General features: G+C 34.3%; 1 protein-coding gene across 1 annotated transcript; it reads right to left on the bottom strand.

Moving 5' to 3' along the window:
* Positions 1–1,667: 1,667 nt before the first annotated feature.
* LOC149801478 (ribosome biogenesis protein NSA2 homolog) lies at positions 1,668–21,487 on the bottom strand. The gene is made up of 7 exons (XM_089955627.1): positions 21,360–21,487; positions 19,132–19,470; positions 13,148–13,232; positions 11,643–11,737; positions 10,435–10,575; positions 6,088–6,139; positions 1,668–2,849 (listed from the first exon to the last, which is right to left on the bottom strand). The coding sequence occupies exons 1-7, from the start codon at positions 21,360–21,362 to the stop codon at positions 2,782–2,784; spliced, it is 783 nt and encodes a 260-aa protein (XP_089811753.1). The 5' UTR covers positions 21,363–21,487; the 3' UTR covers positions 1,668–2,781.
* Positions 21,488–21,781: the final 294 nt, after the last annotated feature.

The following is a 21,781-nucleotide window of genomic DNA, read 5'->3' on the forward strand; positions in this document are numbered from 1 at the left end:
CTAAGGTTGCAACGTCATAGCCAGCTTTGGACCATAATATTTAACCTCTACACAAACAAATCTCACCACTGAGTATATACACGTTGCATGCATTTCGTGTCAGTCATGGGTAGGGAAAATGGAGGAGTTACCTGAGTACTCACATCTGCATCATACCAGATTATCCAGATTTATGCAAATAGGCTATGAAATTCATTTAGTAAGAAGAGTTGCCAGGTAAGATTTTGCTCAACATGGGTTTGCATCTTTTCTCAAATACTAGAAAGGACAACAGATTACCATGTAGTTTGTGGAAATGTATGTCAATATTTGCTAGAGCGGCGAGGCCAGCTATTGTCAAAGGTATTATTTGCTGTTAAGTCATCACAATTACTTCTGTCTTTTGGTGCAAAAAAAAAAAGATCACTGTGAATTAACTTTTTATGCATACTGAATTTCCTGGATTTTATGCTTACTGAAGACCATGACTTAAAAGAAATAATAAATTCAAATACCCAAAGAATGATAATCCTTCTGTGGAAATAATTGGATCCCTTATGTGGCAATTTTTCCACCCTAAATCAACAAATTCAAATACTGATTAAAACATAACTTTTTAAATAAAAAAATCACATATATTATACCTACAAATATATCTGAATTCACATTTTATAATTACATGTATTTGGGTAGAACAATTGATATACAGGGAGAAAGTTTCTCTGAACTCCAGATCAGCTGAAAATCATGCCTCACCTGAAAACTGCTATGATGTGTTATATATCTGTGAAAAAAGGTCTTCAGGGTAACTGCAACTGGTATGTCATACATTTTGCAAAACTTGGCATAAAACACTGAAGACAGCCAGTGCCATAGGTGACAACAGTAGAAAAGTGATATATATTTCTCACTATGCTAATACAGAAAACAAAAAAATCAAGTTCTATACCAACTCCTAATGCTGAAGCCACCAGTACTATAGAAAATGTAAAATCTAATTCATTACAGCAAAACCTGCCATAAAAGACCACTTGTCTTAAAGAGATGAGATTGTCAATGCATGGATTTACTGACTAGTTTTATGAACTGTCATTACAGCTTACAGATCTTAAGAGGTGAAGAGTTTTTCTGCAGAAGGGATGGTGTTTTAAGCCATTTTATGAAAAGCTTTTTAAAAGGATTTTCTATTTTCAGAACAGTAAACATATCTGATCTGGTTTGGTATAACTTGTAGGAATTTTAAAATCCTTCTTGCCTGGATCTTTCTGTCAAATTTAATATAATCTAGTTAAGTAGTTGTTGATAAAAAATTTGTTTTTACAACTGATAGCAACAGTAGCCAGATTTCAATTGAATTGGCATCATCTGTACAAAAATGAAAGCCCTTCATGCCAACTGGTTGAATTTTTTCAGCGATTTTCAAAAGGATGTCTTTTAAAGGAATTTGAGTTTTAATACCAGACATCCATCTTTAATAGCAGATCAATATCCTTTGTGCAAACTTTAAAGCCCTTCATGCTTGAATGCTCTCTGCCGAATTTGGTTGGAATTCATCTGATAGTTTGTGATCAGATGCATAACACAGTAAATGCTGATGGATAGTGGATAACAAAAGCTGGACACAGGGCTATACCATATAGTTTATCATCAGGTGAGCAAAAAATTAAATAAAAAAGATTGATGCTAAACACTTTTTAAAATTTTATTTGTTTTTCAAAAAATGCTCTGATGACTTAACTCATTCTAATCAACAAATCATACATGTATTATATTTTACAGGTAATGAAGTGTTCCTAATCAACAACAAATCATACATGTATTATATTTTACAGGTAATGAAGTGTTTCTAATCAAAAACAAATCATACATGTATTATATTTTACAGGTAATGAAGTGTTCAACATGGCAATACATTCTGCATGTTGCAGAAAGTAAAGATTAACAATATAAAATTGTTTTTACCCATGCATGATGTAAACATTTGTTTGCAATGACATTTCCTTCAAGCATAAACTTTCCTTTTTACACGTCAGGTATGGACAAACTGATAATTCTTTAGAGGTACCATATCAAGCACAGGTCATCAGCCTTTAAATATCTTTAGCAAGATGTTGATAATATCATCGAGCAAGTAATTGGAAACATTGAATCAAAATATTCTAGTTCTTAATTCCCTCTGTATGCAGACAGCATTTTACCATTTTGTCAAGATTTTAACTGATTTACTCTATTCATTCTCCTCAATTATGGAAGAAGCAGCTGCTAAAATCCATTTGATAGTATCACGGTTTTCTCAAAACTTACATATGCATGTCTGAAGTATTTGTATTACTTTATCAGGCACAACCATTTTGAGATTGGGAATGAATATTCAGTGTCAAATTGCCACACTAAACAAAGGGAAGTAACTTTTGTGGAGTAAAAGAGTGTTTGTGCATGCGCCTATATATATATATATATATATATATATATATATATATATATATATATATATATCTATATACACACACACACACATACAAATGGTAATTTTCTAAGCGCCCTGTGGAAGTATTTGGCAATATATGGTACTGACATGCAATTTTGCATCATGTAATAAGACTACACCAATCAAACAAAATGATAACTGACTTCTGCTTGCATCATCTGAAGTTAGTTTAATAACAAGAACTTTAACTGATTCTGAATTGTAGTCTCCATTTGGCCAGAATTCTTAGAATAAATACCTTAACTGGCACTATGTCATAATTACTGGTTTATAATTTAATTTTCCAATGAATGTTCAATGATATTTCCATCTTCTCACACCAGCAGAACACCATTTATACAGCCATCATTCTCTGGATTGTTTGTCACCTGAGCATATTTACCTGGTAATTAGAAAATATGTAAAATATAAATGGTTATTTAGAAACATTCAATATGACTAAGGGGTGGGAGTAGAGTAATTGTAAATCATAATGCTTTGACTCCTCCCCATGACAGTTAAACATACCAAAAACATAGACGTTGTGAACTTTAACTATTTGTACACAGCTGATCCATAAAAATAAAAAAAAAATGTATACTAAATATTATTCATATATATATATATATATATATATATATATATATATATATATATATATATATATATATAACAGTATATGAAAATCAAATTTAATACTTATTCAAATTGATCCTTCATTCAAGTACAGCTGTTGCTGAAACATTTAAATCCTTCTGAAAGCACATTTCATTTTATCCATGTATTTTTATTCAAAAAGAACAACAATCCTGTAAAATACCATGACTATTTCTTGAAATACTATTAGTAATGAAACACTATGTATATACACTAATTAGAGCAGAATATTAAAGCTCACACTTCACAGATTTTTGGACAAAGCCACTATACTGACATCGTGTCAATCAAGTCTCATGGTACTCACAAATGCTTCTCAGGTAAATAATCCCCAAATTGCTGAATTAAACAAGTCCAGCTTTCTCAAAACCACTGGCAATTATGTCCAAATCTTTCACTCATTGTCGCATGAACTGCAGTTATCAAGTCAGTGTGAACTGGCTTGATTAGCTTAATTAGGTTGCAAGGTTTACTAATACTGTGCACTGATTGTCACCAGTAACGTCTTTTTCCGCAATGGCATCCATGACCTGTTTAGCATACCACTCATGGAAGTGTGACTTTAATTCTTCTTTAATAACTGATTGGCCTAGGGTTGTTGGCTGCGTCAGCTTCCTTTGATGTTGAGCACTCAAATGAAATCATGGCGAAAGTGATTAATCTCGACAAGTGTTTTGCTCATAATGATGGAACTATTGTTTTAGCGTTCTTGGCTGTGTTGTCTTCAACTGATGTTATTCACTTGGTTGAAAACAAGGTGTCGGTATTGAACTTGCCAGTCTTTGATTTGTGCTCATACATGTGTAGTATTGCTTTAAACATTAAGTGACTGCCATTTACACTGACATAATTTTATTCTTTTGTATTCTTTATTTTGGGTATTTATCGAGGTCAAACCATGAAATTTAATACCTACTAATATGTAAACTTTGAGAGGCAAAACCACGAACTTAAATACCCACGAAAATGCTCTTTTTTTTATTATACAAATCCACGAAAATTGAGCCCAACGAAAATAAATGATACTACATAACCAACAATAAAAGTTCCTTGAAGTGTCCAACTTTCTAACAGTTAAATATAAATTCTTTTTTAACTGCCAAGTGTTGAAATCATCTCCGATATTCTTGAGCAATAAAATGATTTTCAAGATAGCCAATATGGTGGCCATCTTGGATGTAAGATCAGCATCATTGTCATTTAAGACCAAGCAGACACCAAAACACATCTTTTGGTAAAAACCTCCATCATTCTGAAGGAGTAGAAATCACAACATTTTCAAGATGGCCATTGTAGTGGCCATATTGGATGTAATATTAGTACCATCTGAATTTATGACCTACTAGATAATCATGAAAGTCATTGGGTGAAAACTACACTTCAATATGACTATCTATTCTGGATGATTAGCTATAACGAGACTGTCAGGGTGGACATACTGGACATTAGAGCAGGACCATTTCATTAAGAACTAACTAGACTTCAGAAGAAGTCATAAGATGAATATTCCATGCTGTTGGCTTTAGGAGCTTTTATAAAAAAGATTTTCAAGATGGCTGCCATAGTGCCTATATTGTGTCAGCTCCATTTTGATTTAGGATGACCAACTGGATATCATATCAAGTCATTCAGAGAAAACCCTAAAATGGGGTTTGGGGGATTTTCATTTGGGTTGACCATGAATAAGCAATAACCAGATTGAAGGTCAGATCAGCAGTTTTCATTTAGAACCAACTAGATATCATGAGAAATCATTGTTGAGAACCCCAGGCTGATATGACTTTCCATTAAAAAGGAGTAGAAATAACATTTTCAAAAGGGCTGCCATGTTGAATGTCAGATCTGCACCATTTTACTAAAGATCAACAAGACAATATATTATGTGAAAACCGCCTATTGATATCATCAATTATGGACGATTTGAAAAATGGCTATAGTGGCAGCCAGTCAAGGGTATAAATTGCCAACAACTGATGTTCTCAATTATCCACGGAGAGTCATATGCTCTCAGCATTATTGCACCAAGCAACTTAGGGTAAGCTCTGAATCACTCAAGACTTTTATTCAGACCCTGAAATGGGCAGTCTTACTAAATCAGCATTTCGCTTGCATTCATTTTGCATTTTATATGCATTCTGTTCACATCTAAGCTGTCTTTTTTTTTTAAACCTAAGAAACACAATACACAATTTTGCATTTCAGTTGTCTTCATATTATATTCATCAATTCATTTGTGTTCATTCTGGATTCCATTTTCATTACAGTGACTGGATTACCCATTTCAGGGTCTGTAGTTCTCATGACAATCCAAGTTTACAGCCAAAGCTAATTTTTTTTAAAAAAAACATTTAAATAGTGCATGATACTAATTATAATTTTCTTACTGCATATTTATAAATTACTGTGAAATGAAAACCTACACCATGAGCAAAATTTTAGAACATGCAACCATCGACAAACTTGCAACAGAAAAACCAGACTTGAAAGACCACTGTTTTGGGAGCCAACTTGTCAAGAAAGACCCAATTTTTTCCTGCACAGATCAATTATATTATGCAATGTAATGACCTCTAATGACTTGAGCCACCTTTCTTGGGAAACCAATTATGTTGGCTGATTTGACAGTTGTTGTTGTGGGTTGATGCCAGTTGTCAACATAAGATAGACTATACATGGTAGCCAGTTTTAACTGGTGGAGGAAGAACCTGGGAAAAACCCAACATGAACCACTGACTCATAAAAAGCTACTGTCAAGTTTTCTTACATGGCCATGTGTGCCAACCCAGAGACTCGAATCCACATTGCCAGAGATGAGATGGCATTGATCTGTAAAGGAAAATGCTTTAGGCCATTTGGCCACCTGCCCCCCCCCCCCCCCACCGCATTACTGTAAAAATATTGGGGAACAAATTCCATTAGCAAATTGTGTATCTAAAAAATGATATGAGGAAACAAACATGTAAACATGTGTATACAGTACTTACCCCACACCACTTTACCACCTTGTGTAACCAATCCAAGTTCACTAATATTGACCTGAATACAATGGAAAATACATAAGATAATAAACAAAAGTTGAAAAATCTATATAAAACTACACACTACTTAATAAACAGCTTCTATTTAAATATAATGTGTTATAAAAATGTCTGAAAGATTTATACATTAGCAGCATAAGCAGTTAAGCTATGTAAAAGAATCAATTACATAAACAAGAGGTCCAAGCAGTCCCAATATCACTCACCTGACTACAATTTTCAAAATAGCTAAATACCAGAGCAATTGGCAAAGAAATCTGAGCCAACAGGGTGCATTCTGTAGAAATGTATTCCAATATTGTTGATTTTATATAAAAACAAAAATGTTTTAAGGCATCTCTTCATTTCTTCGTATCTTCATCCATATGTGATGACACATCAACATAATTTATTTATTCCAGGATGATTTCTGTCAAAAGTAAGTCAAACTTGCTATCTAATTTTTAGAGGCCTTCTTGGCAGGATGGTGTGAATGCTTTCCGTCAAACCTGCTGGCTGATTGTACAATTAAAGGTCTTCAAACTATGATGAGTGTTGCCAATTTTGGATGAAACTGGTCCAATGATTTCCAAGAAGTTAAAAATAACAAAACTGTTCTTGGACAATGCACGCCTGATTCAGGACCCTACCACATGTTCACTTAGCTTTACGATCGCTGGAAAACATACTTAAATTTTCGGTAATCGAAATAGGCAGTGAAGGTAAACATTATGTTCAACAGAAAAGTTTGTAATGTACACATAGACCTTATTTCAGGGTTAGCAGCATATTTTTTTTGTAAAATATTCAAGGTTTAAAATCATGTTTTTCAAGGTGCATACTTACATTAATTTTAAAGGATACATCAATGAAACTATGTAAACACAGCTTAATACTTACTATTTCTTCTTACAAGGAACCTTTCTTGCAAATTTATTATAAAAAAACAACAACATGAAATCAAGAGTATGATTATTTATATCATTCCCATTACTAAACATCCTACATCTAGGCATTAGAATAATGTAGTCACTGAACTATGCTCATTTTACTGTGTCTACACTACACTATTTACAAAGTCCAAAATATTTTAGAGTGAAGTTTTGAATTCTTATAGCTTGTCATCAATCTGTTTTCAATACCTTCAAGTTCAGTGATTTTGTCCTTAACACTTTTCCTCAAATTATTAGATGTCATAAGAAAGGAAATTGTCCTACGAGTCTCTGCTTTCAATGAATAGTCCCCATCAGCAGCTGCCATTGTCTCAGTGTCTTTTTCAGTACCTGCTTTTCTACTTCACCCACCACCATAAAACAAACAAAAAGTAACAAAGATATTTATTTTATTTATGTTATTACTTTTATAAAAACAATGTATGGATATTTTAAACTTTTACATATTATATTAATATTTCTCTCAGCTTATCAGTATTCTATATTTTTAAATTTATTGTGTTCATTGCAATTATTTTCCGTCCTATTTCCACTCAATCCAAAAACAGAACCAGATTGAACTAATATCATAATTAAGACTTTACACAGTTTCTATTTTAAAACTTGAATCTCTTTGTTCACAGATAACTCTATCGGCATAAACGATTTCATGCTGAAGGCTTTGTGATATGCCATATTAACTGCAATGGGTGTTATTTATTTCCAGCTGCATGTGACCGAAAAGCACTCTCTCCCATTGCACACAAATCAATATCCTTCTGGCATAATTTGTATTTTGCAAAGCTCTCATAATCCAAACTTTATATTTTTCTTTGTCTAGCCAATGGTGTTGGAATCAGCAGTCAGATATTTCAAAGTGTACAAATGATCTGAATTTGAATTGTGGCTACATCCAGGCTTGTTGTTGTTGTTGTTGTTGTGGGGTTTAATGCCATTTTTCAGCACACGATAGGCTATGCATGGCGGCCAGTATTAATGGTGGAGGAAGAACCCCAGAAAACCCCGGGAAGAACCACCGACCCACAAAAAGCTACTGGCAGGCTTTCTCACATACCCACATTGGCCAAATCCTAGACTCGAACCCATGCAGACAGAGATGAGATGGCAGCATAGCTGCCAACCTTCCAGGCTCACAATTAGTGAAAATATGGATAAAAAGTCGTGAATTTGGACATGAATTCGTGAAAAATACCATGACAATAACTCCATCCACTCTGACCACCCCATTCACTCCGACCGTCAATACTACACTATATCAAGTTCGCAAAATAAAAATAAAACACCACATATATGCAGAAATAGTTATTTATCAAGACACGATACTGTGGCAGACCTGAACTTCCTCAACTGCTTGATCGTAAATTTGTTTTATAAACAGTTCCGATTTCTTGCCTGTTTGTTGATCTTGGGGACTAAAATTGCTGACAAATTTTCTGCAGCTAAGGAGGCCCTAAAGTCTGTCTTATTTTTCCTCACTAAAGAAAATACTCTTTCGCTTGCACTTTTGCTGTGAGAACGCACAGGATCTGCAGCATTTTTGGTTCTTCCACAGGAAAATTTGGAAGCGATTTTTGAGTCCGGGAACATTTGTCAGAACAAATGGTTAGCATGGTCTCCAGCTGATAAAGGTAGATTGTGTTCGACAAGAAAACTCACAAATAATGCTTCAGCACTGGTAGTCTGCAGATCTTCCGCCAATGGTTTAAAATATTCCAGAGCTGAAATCTGAGAATTCTTAATTTTCCCAACTTCTACGTGCTTTTTGCAACCGACATTCTTCCTCACATTCTCTGCGATGGCACACTGAGTGCAAAAAGCATGAATGAATATCAATGTTTAATGGCAGAATGCATGACCAATTTTTGATATATTCCAAATTAAACTTCACTTTCTGAGTAATACATTTCTTTTTCCTTGGTGGTGAAGACATTTTCAAGATCTTACATGCGATGCTGAACGGTAACTCAAATCAGTGTTTTGATGCATGCACGGAGCAAATTTCCGGTTAGGCCCCAGTTTCTCTCAAAAGCATTTGTAAAACTACTCTTATACATATAGATTAAAATAGGCTAAAATGCTTGCTACCGGGCCAACTGTACTAATCGGCTGTAGATCTACTAATATCATGACCAGCAGTACCGGACCGTTTCGGCAACTGCGAATATCACGACTAGCGCTTAACTGGAAATCGGTTATTTTATTAAAGATTTAAAATAATTGAGGATTGAAAAATTCGTGAATTTTAGGATTACAGCGTGAATCCGTGAATTGCTGAAAAAGTCGTGAAATTCACACCAAATTCGTGAGGGTTGGCAGATATGTGGCAGTGATCCGTAACGGAGAGCGCTTTAGTCCACTCGGGGCCCCCATCCAGGCTTGTACAATTGGAAGTTCAAAATGTATGACAGCGCAGTGGCCAGATGTGGAAATTTTCGTTCTGGCACAAACTTAAGCAAGAGATTGTTTTGTTTTGGGTCTTTTAAAATTATTTTTCCTTTTCCTTACTATTCAAATATGTAAAACGAAAACTATTTATTAATTCCTTTCGGTTTCAAGAAAATCAAGGCTTCTCAAGGTACCCAGACAATATTTTGAATTTTCAAGGTGTTTTTAAGACCTTGAGGGACAAATTCATTTTTCAATGTCTGCTACGGACACTGTTATTTACCACTAGTACAGTTGCACAAACTTCAACTCCAAACCCTATGCAGCTCAGTGGCTTGTTGCTATCTCTCAGTTTGATGCAGTTCCTGGAATTTCTTTTCCATTTTACATGAAGATGGCAATCACATCTCTGGCCATGAGACATACTCAATTGGTATGTGATGTCCAATAAACATAATTGTGTCCCTTCTTGTTTTTATTTGCAAGAATCTGAATATTATGTTTTATTTTTCTGTGCTTAACGCTTTTTAATAGGCTTGTTTTCCTTTTTGTCTTCAACATGCATCTCTTCTGGGATGCCATTTCTAAAAAATTCTGTAATCAACAGTTTGATCATGCATATGCTTATCATGAAAAAATATGTGCAGTTTAATACATCTGAGCTACTGATTAAAGTTAGTCTGGATCCCTATTTCTACTAATTCTAATATGAAACTCAGATCCAAAGCAAACATGAATGAACCAATTATCCAGATTTTTTGGCAACAATCATTTTTACGTAGCTTTTGTTTTTATTCCATAACTCTGTAATTTAAGGGTCATTTTCGCAAGACTTACATCAAAATCATAAAGGTTGTCAAGACTGGAAATGCTGCAAATCATGTCCAAATTCCATTGCATCTACAATATTAATATTACCACAAAATGTTTAAGATTCCATATAAAGTTACGAAAATTTAGTTAAAATTTCACATACCTCTATAATAGTTCCTTTTGTGATGACACCTAATGACGTGTATAGTGGAGAAGTTGGATTTTTTTTCACTCCAATTATTGGCAGACAAAACGTGGCTTTAAGCTCTGGATGTGTAACATGGGCTTTAGTGTACCTGAGGGCCTATAACGGAAAAGAAAATTGAAAATTTTAACAATATTTACCAGCCATGAAGTTGTCATGTACAGACCAATGTTACCAATTAAACATTTTCATATAGTCATGTTTTCCCATATAAACACTATCAAACAGCGTGTACTCTGAGAAAACCATAATATCATCCACATGTTAAGGATCTATGAGACTGTAAGCATAGATTAACACAAATGTAAGTAAACTGCTTTGCAGATTTTCCACCAAGAAGATTCCTATTACATTAAAAAATATGTCATTCACAATATCAGCACCACTGGTCTGAGTGGTTAGAGTATCTGCCGTGGATGTAGGAGGTTCGAACCCCTGCCGAGCCATTCCAGACTTCTAAAAATAGTATGAACAGCCGCCTTGCTAGGCCGCTCAGCATTAACAGATTGTTGTTGCTGTTGTAGGGTTTAATGCCATTTTTCAGCACAATATGGGCTATACATGGCGGCCAGTATTAATGGCGGAGGAAGAACCCGGGAAATCCCCGGAAAGAACCACCGACCCTGGCAAGCTTTCTCACATACCCACAATGCCTGAATCTGAGACTCGAACCCCCGCAGACAGAGGTGAGATGGCAGTGATCCGTAACGGAGAGTGCTTCAGACCACATGGCCACTCAGGGCCCCCGCAGACATCGTAGTGATATGACTGAAAAATTCTTAAAGCTATGTTAAAAAATCAAAATTGCTTCTCGGGGGTTGTTGGTTCTTTCCAGGGTTTTCCTGGGTTCTTCCTCCACTGTTAATACTGGCCGCCATGTAAAGCCTATCGTGTGCTGAAAAATGGCATTAAACCCTACAACAACAACAAAGAATTAAAAATGCAGAATCTGAAGGAAATAAGCATCCTCTAAACTGTTATGATGAATTTTATCATCTTTAAAACAGTAGGCATGAATATATATATATATATATATATATATATATATATATATATATACACACACACACACACACATATGAGACCAAAATACTCAAGCAAGTTAGAGAATTATAATTAAATGCAAGCAGAATTTGAACATGTGCCAAGAGTTCATATTTACAAACCATTGGTCTGATGAATCTTTCAAACTTTGGGGGTTTCCTTGTGAAGCCCTCTCCTACAAAACAAGCTTTTGTGACCATTCTCTTCCAGGCTTTTCCTGGAAAAAAAAAAGTTTATTATAATTATACATTTATTCAATCTACATCATTAACATCATCTAGCTCATACCAGTGTCATGTTTTAAAATATGAATTTGAAAAGAACCTTAATAAGAATGATTGACTACACTGGTCACCCACACCCCCCATGAGTGGTAACCTGCTTGTTATGTCCAGAATCCCACAGTACCAATGAGTTTGTTTTCAAAATTACCCTACTGGATGCCCCCCCCCCCTCTGCAGTCAGCATGTTAATGCAAGGTCTGCCAAATTACCACTTGTGAGTGGCAACATAATGGAGTTTACATACAGAAGTCTCAATTTTTTAAAAATTTCTTACTTCAATACACTGACGTTTATTCTAACATGCTAATTAAATAAGTAATCTAATTATCCTACTGCTGTCTGTTCTTTACATGAGAGGTTTTGTGACCTTGATAATTCCCATCAATAATTATCACGAGGACAAAAGCTAACAGAAGAACAGCATTGTTAAGCTTAAGTCAATTTTGATATCTGGTCAACCAAAAGTAAAGTAAAGTAAAAATAAAAAAAAAATAAAAAAGTATGTTAGATCTCTCATATCTCGTATACATTACAAAATATGCTTGAAAGAGTACCAGACTAAAACCAGTTGATCATGTTACAATGTCATCACCTTTGCAAACACTGTGCATCTTGTGAAATATTGGTGCAAAAAGTGCAAAATGCCAGGTCATTCTCAGTTTAAAAGGAAAAGTGAAAGCAAATGGACTATACAAAAAGGAAGAGTTCCTAGGTTATAACTGATTTCATATCAGAAAGATCAATATATGTTCTGGTACAGTGAGAAAAATAAACCAGTGGTAGTTACAGCCAGTCCGATTTAATGACAAGTTGATTTTTCTCCATGACTGTTGACTATTTAGAATTATTGTAAATAACATCAATACCAGTTTTATCCTACTGATTCCATGACATTCCTGCACTTTTTGAATGAAAAAATTAATATTCAAAAATTAGTTATGTCTTTCCTATTTTATACAGAGGATATTTGAAATAAACGAATACCAGATTTTATAATTATAAAAAAAATAGAAACTACAAAAGCCTAGCCAATAAAGAAAGCAAAAAGTTATTTAAAGGAAGTTTTCTTTAAACATAAAGAGTTCTCCTTCCATAAAGACAAATCCTATGCTAACAATAGTTAAAAAAATTTGGAAAACAAATGACTGTGCAATAAACTTTACACGCTGCTGCTGCCAATAAACTGAAGTTATGTCTTACTCATTCACGTGTTGATGATAAAAGTCAAAGAGATAAATGTAATAGAGAACTGTATGATTACTTTCAGCACAGAAATGTAGGGATTACTTTCAGCATCAAAGTACTAAGCAACATTATATCCACTACTACTTGATATGACTTACTCCTTGATTTTCCTGTCCTGATGACTTTAAACACTTCTGATTCACTCATTCCTTTGACTTTTGGTAATGGCACCTCCCATTTCCCCTGTAAATAAAATGAATGGAATGAGAGAACACAAACTATCAAATGCTGAAACTTTGTTCAACTTTAAATTAATGAGTCAATATACTACACTGCATTTATAAAGTTTACAGCAAGGGAGATGTATTTACTCTGTAGGAAGCACTGAACGTGATATAGCACAAGTGATTCAAAAACAAAATCACTGTAAAACTCAAACACATACTTGCATTTCTAGGGCAGTCCCTAAGTGCCAATAGCCAGGTAATTTATTCAAAATCTGTCAGACTATTTACTCCTTTTATCCTGCCCCTGGATTCCCCTCCTCTAATTTTAAGGCAAATTTACTCTCATTCATTAAGCAGAAAATATGTTATATTCCTGTACCTACTAAACTGATACTAACATAGAATATTTTGCAATCAAAATCATTACTATGTAATTAGAATGTAACTTTATGAAAACTTACACAGTGAAGAAGTAAAACAAATATTTTGAATGGATGTTCTTGATTTAGATGGAACTGTGTTCTCCATGTGTATTACATGATATACCCATAATTAGCATACACATACAATGGAACACAAGAAAACAACATAGCCCACCATGCTCAGACTGGCATGCACATGTCTAATGGAATGATGATACATACATAGAATGGAACAAGACAAAATGACACAGTCTACCATACTGAGAGTGGCAGGTATGCATCAAAAGGAATGACCATACACATGTAGAATGGAACATAACAAAATGACACAGTCTACCATACTGAGCCTGGCAGGAATGCATCTAATGGAATGATCATACATATGCAGGATGAACATAACAAAATGACAGTCTACCATATTGAGAATGGCAGATACAGATGGCAAGGATGCTTATCCTCTCATTATAAGGAGCTGTTATATAACTAGTGACATACCCCTAGTCACACACCCCTAGTCACATATCCCTAGTCACAACCCTGCTCTACCAGGTCTACTCTCAGGGATTCTGTTAAATTGATATTTTATGGAGTCCCGAGGAACCCCACATTTGAATTTTATTGGGTCTTTACAAGATTTTAAAGGGTCCCACTTTATAGTTTCTACAGCAAGTTGTGTGTCTATTTCTCTGTGTGTGTGTGTGTGTGTGTGTGTGTGCGTGAGTGTGAGATCACTGGAATTTTTGTGAAAATAGTTCCACCAGCAAAAGTTACAGTCCCCCCTCAGAAGCATGTTGGGCATTCATGAAGTGGATAAACCATGTCAATTTTAATTATTTGTAATTCTTCAAATATTCATGTACTAAAACTGACATACCATCAGTCGACTTGGGAACAAGCTATACAAGGTCGTTATTTAGACAGTAATTTGTTGCACCCTACAAAACAAAAATAATTTGGCCGAGGCATCTTAATTACAGAATTGGATTGTGAATTTAATTTTAAATTTTGCAACAAGCATTCATGTTCTCAATCCTGAGTGCTGTATTACACTGCTCTCATATTCTTCTTCTAAAGTTTGTAAAATGGTGTTGATTTGTCCTGTTTTGAAGTATGCAAAGATCCATCTGCTCTAACATTTTCCATCATATAACATCCACAAGTCACACCATAAAGCATTCTGCTTACAATCTGGGGCCATCTTCTAAAAAACCATAGACTGGCCCGCTTCCTAACTTTGTTAAGAATATAATGAATCTGTGAGGCTAAGTTCAAATTTATGAAACCCCGTCAGTTTTCTTGGAAATAAAATGGGTCATATACAGTTGCTATAAATAGAAATCAAGGAAAATTCTTAAGCAGCAGTGATGTTTTTAAAGCAGATGCTCAAATTTATACAAGTGGAACTAAAGAGATGAGACTAACAATGATAAACACACCTTTTTACTGATTTTTATATATTTTATTTTTTAATTTACAAAAAAACAGCATAAATATACTGGAGAACATAAAATGTAATTTAAATAAAAAAGCATAATGAGTTCGGCAAAAGCACAATGGCTGGCATGCATGCGTTTAACCCTCATAATACTTATCCAAAGTTGCAAAAGGCATATTGTCCAAGTCTTGACATGAAAGCACCAAATGGCAGCAATATTTATTATTGTAGGGTTTATTTTCTAATTTAATTTGAATCCTTAGCGTGTCGTCCTTTCAAGATCACGTGCAATATACTTATTTGACTACACTCGGAAATGAACACAATGTGTAATTGAGCATGACCTCAACAGACGGTGTAGAAAATTCTTGAGACATTTGTTTCCAGAAACCTTTACCTTTTCTTTAAGCTGGTAATAGACTTGGTCAGCAGGACTCTTTTGGGGTTTTAATGCAACATTTTTAATTTTATTGCGTCAGGGATGCACATTTGTGTGTTATCGTCTGCCCTCACTCTGAAGAGGATATGGTCTGTTCTGAGAACTTAAAGTTTACATTTTTTTTATTCCCCTCTTTCTCAAAAATGAGGTATCATAGTAGGTTTAGAAACAAAGACCATATAATGACAACTAATAATGAATGAGTCAAGTCCCAAATACTGCAAGTGGCTTGAAACATTTAAGAGACATTCATAAACTGAAAACAACATAAACCCTGACCTGCCACATAATGCACAGGCAGATCTGGGTTTATGTGGTTTGTTCTACTTATCATTCCTCTTAAAGTGCATACATCCATCTGCTGATGCATTATGTGGTTGCAGATCTGTGTTGTTGCAATCTGCAGCTGGAATTGACTTATAAGCAAGTATACATGGTACATTTGTTTTGTTAGTCAACTATATACTTGCAGATAAGCCGAATAACTTAGGAAAAAATAAAACCCTGGAAGAAGGGGGTCGGTTTATCCGATGTCTAAACTAGACAGTTTTTAAATCTTTTTGTTGACTACTGTAATGGTTGTAATTCTTGGGACAAGAAAACATAATTTTTTCAGTGTCCTAAGATATACACATAAAAAAAAAAAAAAAACATTTTTGGTGTCACGAAATTTATTAAACTGTTTTAAGCAATATGATTGATTTTGTTATTATTTTGCATGTGCATATTTTCTGATTTCTCTAACACAGAATTAAATAAAGGTAAATCTAGACTTCATAATTTGTGGACCAGTTGAGTTTACCTGGGAGATCAGGCTGAACTATAATGTACAGTACTTAGTGCAAAGCGTCACTTAAATCCTTATTTATTCCCAAATATATTCAATGAAGATTTTGCTTTATTCATTGTTTCGACCAAATTGCACTCTTCTGGATCACATTTCAGCTAGTCCAAAATAATGGTTTCATTTACGCTGAATCATGTGCTCACACGTTACTCATTTTCAATGATATAAGTGATCCTACAAACTGAGATAATATTTATGAAAATGTACACAGTCACATAACCAGCATAACTTACATGTTCACGAAGAGTGGTAATAATAAAGGTTAAAATTCTGATTATAATCAACTAAGATCATCATCAATCTACTTTAGTTTTTTGTTTTGGCTGAACAACATCATAACTTTCCACACAATGGAAAACTTGAATGTTTTGGCATCTCCTTTGTTGACAGTTGGCCCAATTTGTCTTTCGTTTTCCAACAGCAATACAGGCCACTTAATCAATGAAACCCTGAAACATGGTTTGTGTTAAGAGGGAATTTTGACCGGCAACTATACCCGTACACTGATGTGTAATTGCCTTTCATTCCATAATATTAGCATGATTACCATAGTTTTGTAAAACAGGATGTAAGGCATACCTGTAAACTTTTCAAAATCTAAGCGAGACTAAATAAAAAAATAGGGAGAATGGGACCTAAAATCAGGAGGTTTTTCGTGGCATTTTAAAACCTCTGTTTACACTAAATATTGATCAATCTTACGGGTCCAATATGCATGAAGTTCGCAAAGGATGCACCGTTTTCCCCTGTAACACCCCTTATTTTCCCACAGGACATGCCCTATTTTCATATCAGGTCAGCTGTGGCTGAATTGCACATCTGCTTATCAATGCAACTATTTTGTGAAAATGACTGGCTCTCTGTCATAATTCAAAGAAACTATGTTCTACACCACTGTGTGTTATGCAAGCACCAGCAATAGATTGGCAAATAAAGGATTCCCAATATTGGTGAACTAAAGGAACTTAAACAGGCAGACTCACGGTAACATACATGTGGCAACTATTTTCCCCTTGTTGTTTATCAGACCTTATTTCCTTATTTTCAAATTGTAAGGCATTTAGTATTGTTTACTATAAACATATGTAGTCTGAATCAGCTTTTTAAGGACATTACATGCTGCGTGTTATGTATTGTCATACCTTTTTTTAATTTAATGACAGTAATTAACATTCGGATATACAGTATAAAAATGCCAGGTGTTCACCCATGTAAGTTTCTTTAGTGGGAATGGTACTATAGCATATGGAGTTACAGCATTCATTGTGATCATTCTTGGGATTGAAATTAAATTTTATATATCGACAGTATTATTGTTGTGGTTTATTTTTTGTTCTGTTTTTTTTTATATTATTTTTGTATTTTTGTAGAGGTAAATTTTTTTTTACAAATTTACGCGAGTAATGTTTAAACTTAACATCTATTTACTGAAGAAACAAATTCTTTCCAGTAAAGTAATTATTTTGTCACACCAATATTTACAGGTGATACAACATAACATTGCTTCCATGGATTGCACATGATATATCTATTTATGTAGGACGTTTCTTTTTAAGGATAAATAAAAACAGAAGACATAATGTAATAATCGGGAGTTCTCTGCAAAAATTGGTAGATATTATGAAATCGGGAGGTAGGCGTGGAATGACCCTAACAATCAGGAGTTTTTCACCCCTCCCAGTGTGACAGTTGACAGGTACGGTGTAAGGTTGCTTACATCAAAACAAACTATAACTCAGCCTTAACGGCATTAGTGCAGTGGTGTCCATGATTTGACTCCAAGGGATGTACTTCATTCAGCACATGTTTAAATTTACAATGTACATGTGTTGGCACCATATGTGAATACGTTCTGTTGCCTAATTGTGAGCACTGAATCAAACCATACTGTTTTTGTTGTGTTGTCATGCTGGGATCACATTTTAATGAGTTAGTTATTTACAATTTAAAGGCAAAATAAAAATGTAATTACTGGTGCACTGATATAAAATGTCCAATGCAATAATGCATAAACAAGCGATAACCGAGTCAAAAGGGAGAGGTAGTGTTACAGCAATTTGTGAATGTTCAATTCTTGTTATCGCTCGATCAAATTATACACAAATCTAAATTAGGCAGAAACAATAAGAAAACAGAAAATTAAATAAATTACTTTTCAAACAAGTTTATACCATTTCTTTTTAATAATTTTTGTTAAGATAAGTTTGCCTAAATAAATGCATTTAGAACTTACCGCATGATGTCATGTTGTTGTGGGTCGGCTTATAAGCGGGTCATTCACTTTTTAGTGTTTATACTTATTCAAGGTGGGGGGGAGGGCCAGGGCGGCTTATATGTGAATGGGCTTATATGCGAGTATATATGGTACAATCGCCTCAATTGTTTTTGAAAGGAACAAAGTTTTCCATTGCAAGGATTTTTCTTGATGCAACCGGGAAAAGGGCATGAGACCATCAGTTGGTGATTTTTAATTTAAATCAATTGTGAACAAAAGTTTCTTTAACAAATGGCTGAAATAAGTAATAATGCATTAATTTTGAATACTTTACACTGAGACTGGAAATCCATTACATAGGAGTTGGGCTCTGACCTTTCTATATATTTAGGAAGGAAATTCCAGGGGATACATTGTTCTAAAAATTTTAAGTCCAGGACCAAAAATCTGAATGTCCTGCAATCAAGAAATCTCACTAATAAAAGCACTATAAGATTCAATTTCAGTGCCTAGGGACACTTAACAAAATAGCCATAAACTGCTGATTTCCAACTTACAGCCTTTTCTTTCCTCTTCTGTTTGATCATATTTGACAGGACTTTGGCTCTTGTCTGTCCTTCTCTGTCAAGCAGATAAGCTGGTATTGCCCCTTCAGGTACATTGTCATTGGTCTTCTGTTTGGTTTTCCGTTCTTCATGCATCTTGATTGTCTTCTTCATCTGTATCTTTTCCGCATGTCTCTTCTTGTTGTACATCTTTGCCTTAATTCCTCTCAACTTTTTGGCTTTTTCTGCCATCTCATGGGGCCTTCGCCCCTCCTTCTTCCTCTTCTTTTCATGGTAATCAAGCCGATACCCATGTCTTTTCCGATGAAGTTCGATATGTTCGTTCTGAGGCTACAACATAAGAAACAGAATTAAATTTTCAAAACTTAAAGCACCACTTCCTGTTTTCTTTACATATAAACACCTTGTGATTTGGAGAAATAATACATTTTTCCAGGTTTTAAATAATATTTGCAAAAAATACCTCCCCCTTTAAAGGATAGTCATGTTTGTAATCAAGCTTTTGTCTATGATAATAGAATGTACTTAAAGCTAATGTTCATTGTAAACAATATCTTTAGATAGTGAACTTTTGTCCATGATCGAAAGTTGCAAAAATAAGATGCTGACAGTTTTTTAATTTCATATTATTCTAGAAACAATATGATGGAATTATTTAATTAGGAATGACTTACATCTAGAGAATTCCAGAACATTCTATTGTCTATAGGGTCAAGTAATATATATATATATATATATATATATATATATATATATATATATGGCCTTTGTAAACAAGTTATTAACAAGGTATTAATTTCTGTTTCATATCAATCTTTAGGAAACTATGTTCAGAGTTTGCAGTTATGTTCAGATAAAATTTGATAGGAATCATTAAATTATTTATTGGAATTACAAAATGCTTCAACATTAAAACTTTTTTTGTTATTTCTATTTCAAATACAGTAGTCTCCCTCTTAAATGGTCCCCATGACCAGTGGCCACCTGCTTCTTGCAGCCAGAATCCATTGGCACAGACGAGTTTGTGTTCAAAAGTACCCTTCAAGAACGGCCACCCCTCTAAAGCGATCAGTGGCCTGCATATTATTATACAAATATAAAATGTTCCCTTCACAAGCAGCCACTTTTTATTTCAAATGTATCCAGTACCAATAATTAATTTATATCGTAACACACAAGATATGTAATCAGATTATCTCCATCCTCAATACAGGTTTCCCAATGTCAAGTTTCCGTTACTGAAAGAAGTGTTGATTAAAGTACATGTAACACTAAGATTGTGTGAATGTGATATAAATTTTTGAACACGTGATACATACTTGAATTCATGGAATTTTCACATACATGTACAGTACTTTACTCCATATATATGTACAGTAATTTATGTATTATGGATTCTTAAACACAATTGTAAATTTTCATTACACACTGTCCATGTAAATCATACTCAATGGCTGCTTCTTAGAAATTTCCCTTGTATTTGAAATGTGATTTTTTTAAAGCCCCTCCCTCCTTATCTCAACATCTGTGCAAGTCAACAAAATTACCTTGGTCATAGGGTTATTGAGATAAACTGGTAGTACTGTATTATGAAAATGGCAGCTATTTTTAAAAATTGGCAACAAAATATGAGGTTTGCGATTTTTTGTCTGACAACTTTATTAATGCCAGCGCCATTCCTGCTAGAGGTATTCCAACTGGCCCAAGACTTTGATATCAGACTGATCAATTATAGGCAGTAGAGTAAGATATACACACTTAACATGAATAGTTGAAATATCATAATTACTGTAGATGATTACAGTCACTTACATCAAACAAAAGCCTACCAATACGTCAATATTTTGAATATTTCAGAGCATTATAAAGTTATTCATTATTTACTGTCCAATTGTAAGCAACGTTACGAGTCGCCGTGTTTTTAACATTATAAGAGGAATATAATGAAAAATTATTAATAAAAGGGCTTTAAAATATAAGGTGCCATTTTCATTCACTGACATTTTGGCGCGATTATTTAGTGCTAATTCCGTAATCAAGCATGCTAAAAACAGACAGTGATCCACCGTCACAAAGCTGATTGATAAGTGGCACTGGTAGGGACCCTGGGCCTGTTTGACACAACAACTATCACGCTAAAACTCAAGCTTAACGTTAAATATTAGAATAGCTGTGCTATTTTAGCGATTAATTTTGATTTCACAAATATACGCACTAACCATAGTAGTATGTTATGCCTGGAAGATAAAGTTTTCTTGCTTAAGTCCACAGATTGTGAAATTTCATTGCAAACAAAACGTGTTTTGGTGAAAAAGGAAGTGCCAAGTTGCGCGCGCACACAGTCCAATCAAGCTTGCTAGTCTGGTTCCCGTATTGGTGGCGCTCTAAAGTTTCGTATATTTGCAGGAGGGTTAGAATTTTAAAGATAAAGAATTTCCCTGGATTTTCTCACTGATTATACTGGCTATTTAAAGCAAACCTTTTTTTGTCTTAGATATATTCAAAGAACCTTTAATTCCCTTTATTGCAGTGCATGATTAATGGGTGTAATATGGGTTATAGAGTATACAGCTTGGCCTTACTCCAGATGTGCATCTTTCAAAAATGTACTAGCTCCACTCGGTCATTTTCACTTCCTGCA

Source organism: Sinohyriopsis cumingii, chromosome 4 (genome assembly GCF_028554795.1).
Source record: "Sinohyriopsis cumingii isolate HCF-2022 chromosome 4, ASM2855479v2, whole genome shotgun sequence".
Taxonomy (NCBI): Eukaryota; Metazoa; Mollusca; class Bivalvia; order Unionida; family Unionidae; genus Sinohyriopsis; species Sinohyriopsis cumingii.

Bases quoted from the DNA above. Each gene is read 5' to 3' on its own strand.
- LOC149801478 (XM_089955627.1), bottom strand. The intron at 13,233-19,131 runs GTAAGTTGGAAA...TTTTATTTACAG, and splicing joins AGAAGAGGAAAGAAAAGGCT to GGGAAATGGGAGGTGCCATT. The intron at 6,140-10,434 runs GTATGTGAAATT...CATTGTATTCAG, and splicing joins CAAAAGGAACTATTATAGAG to GTCAATATTAGTGAACTTGG.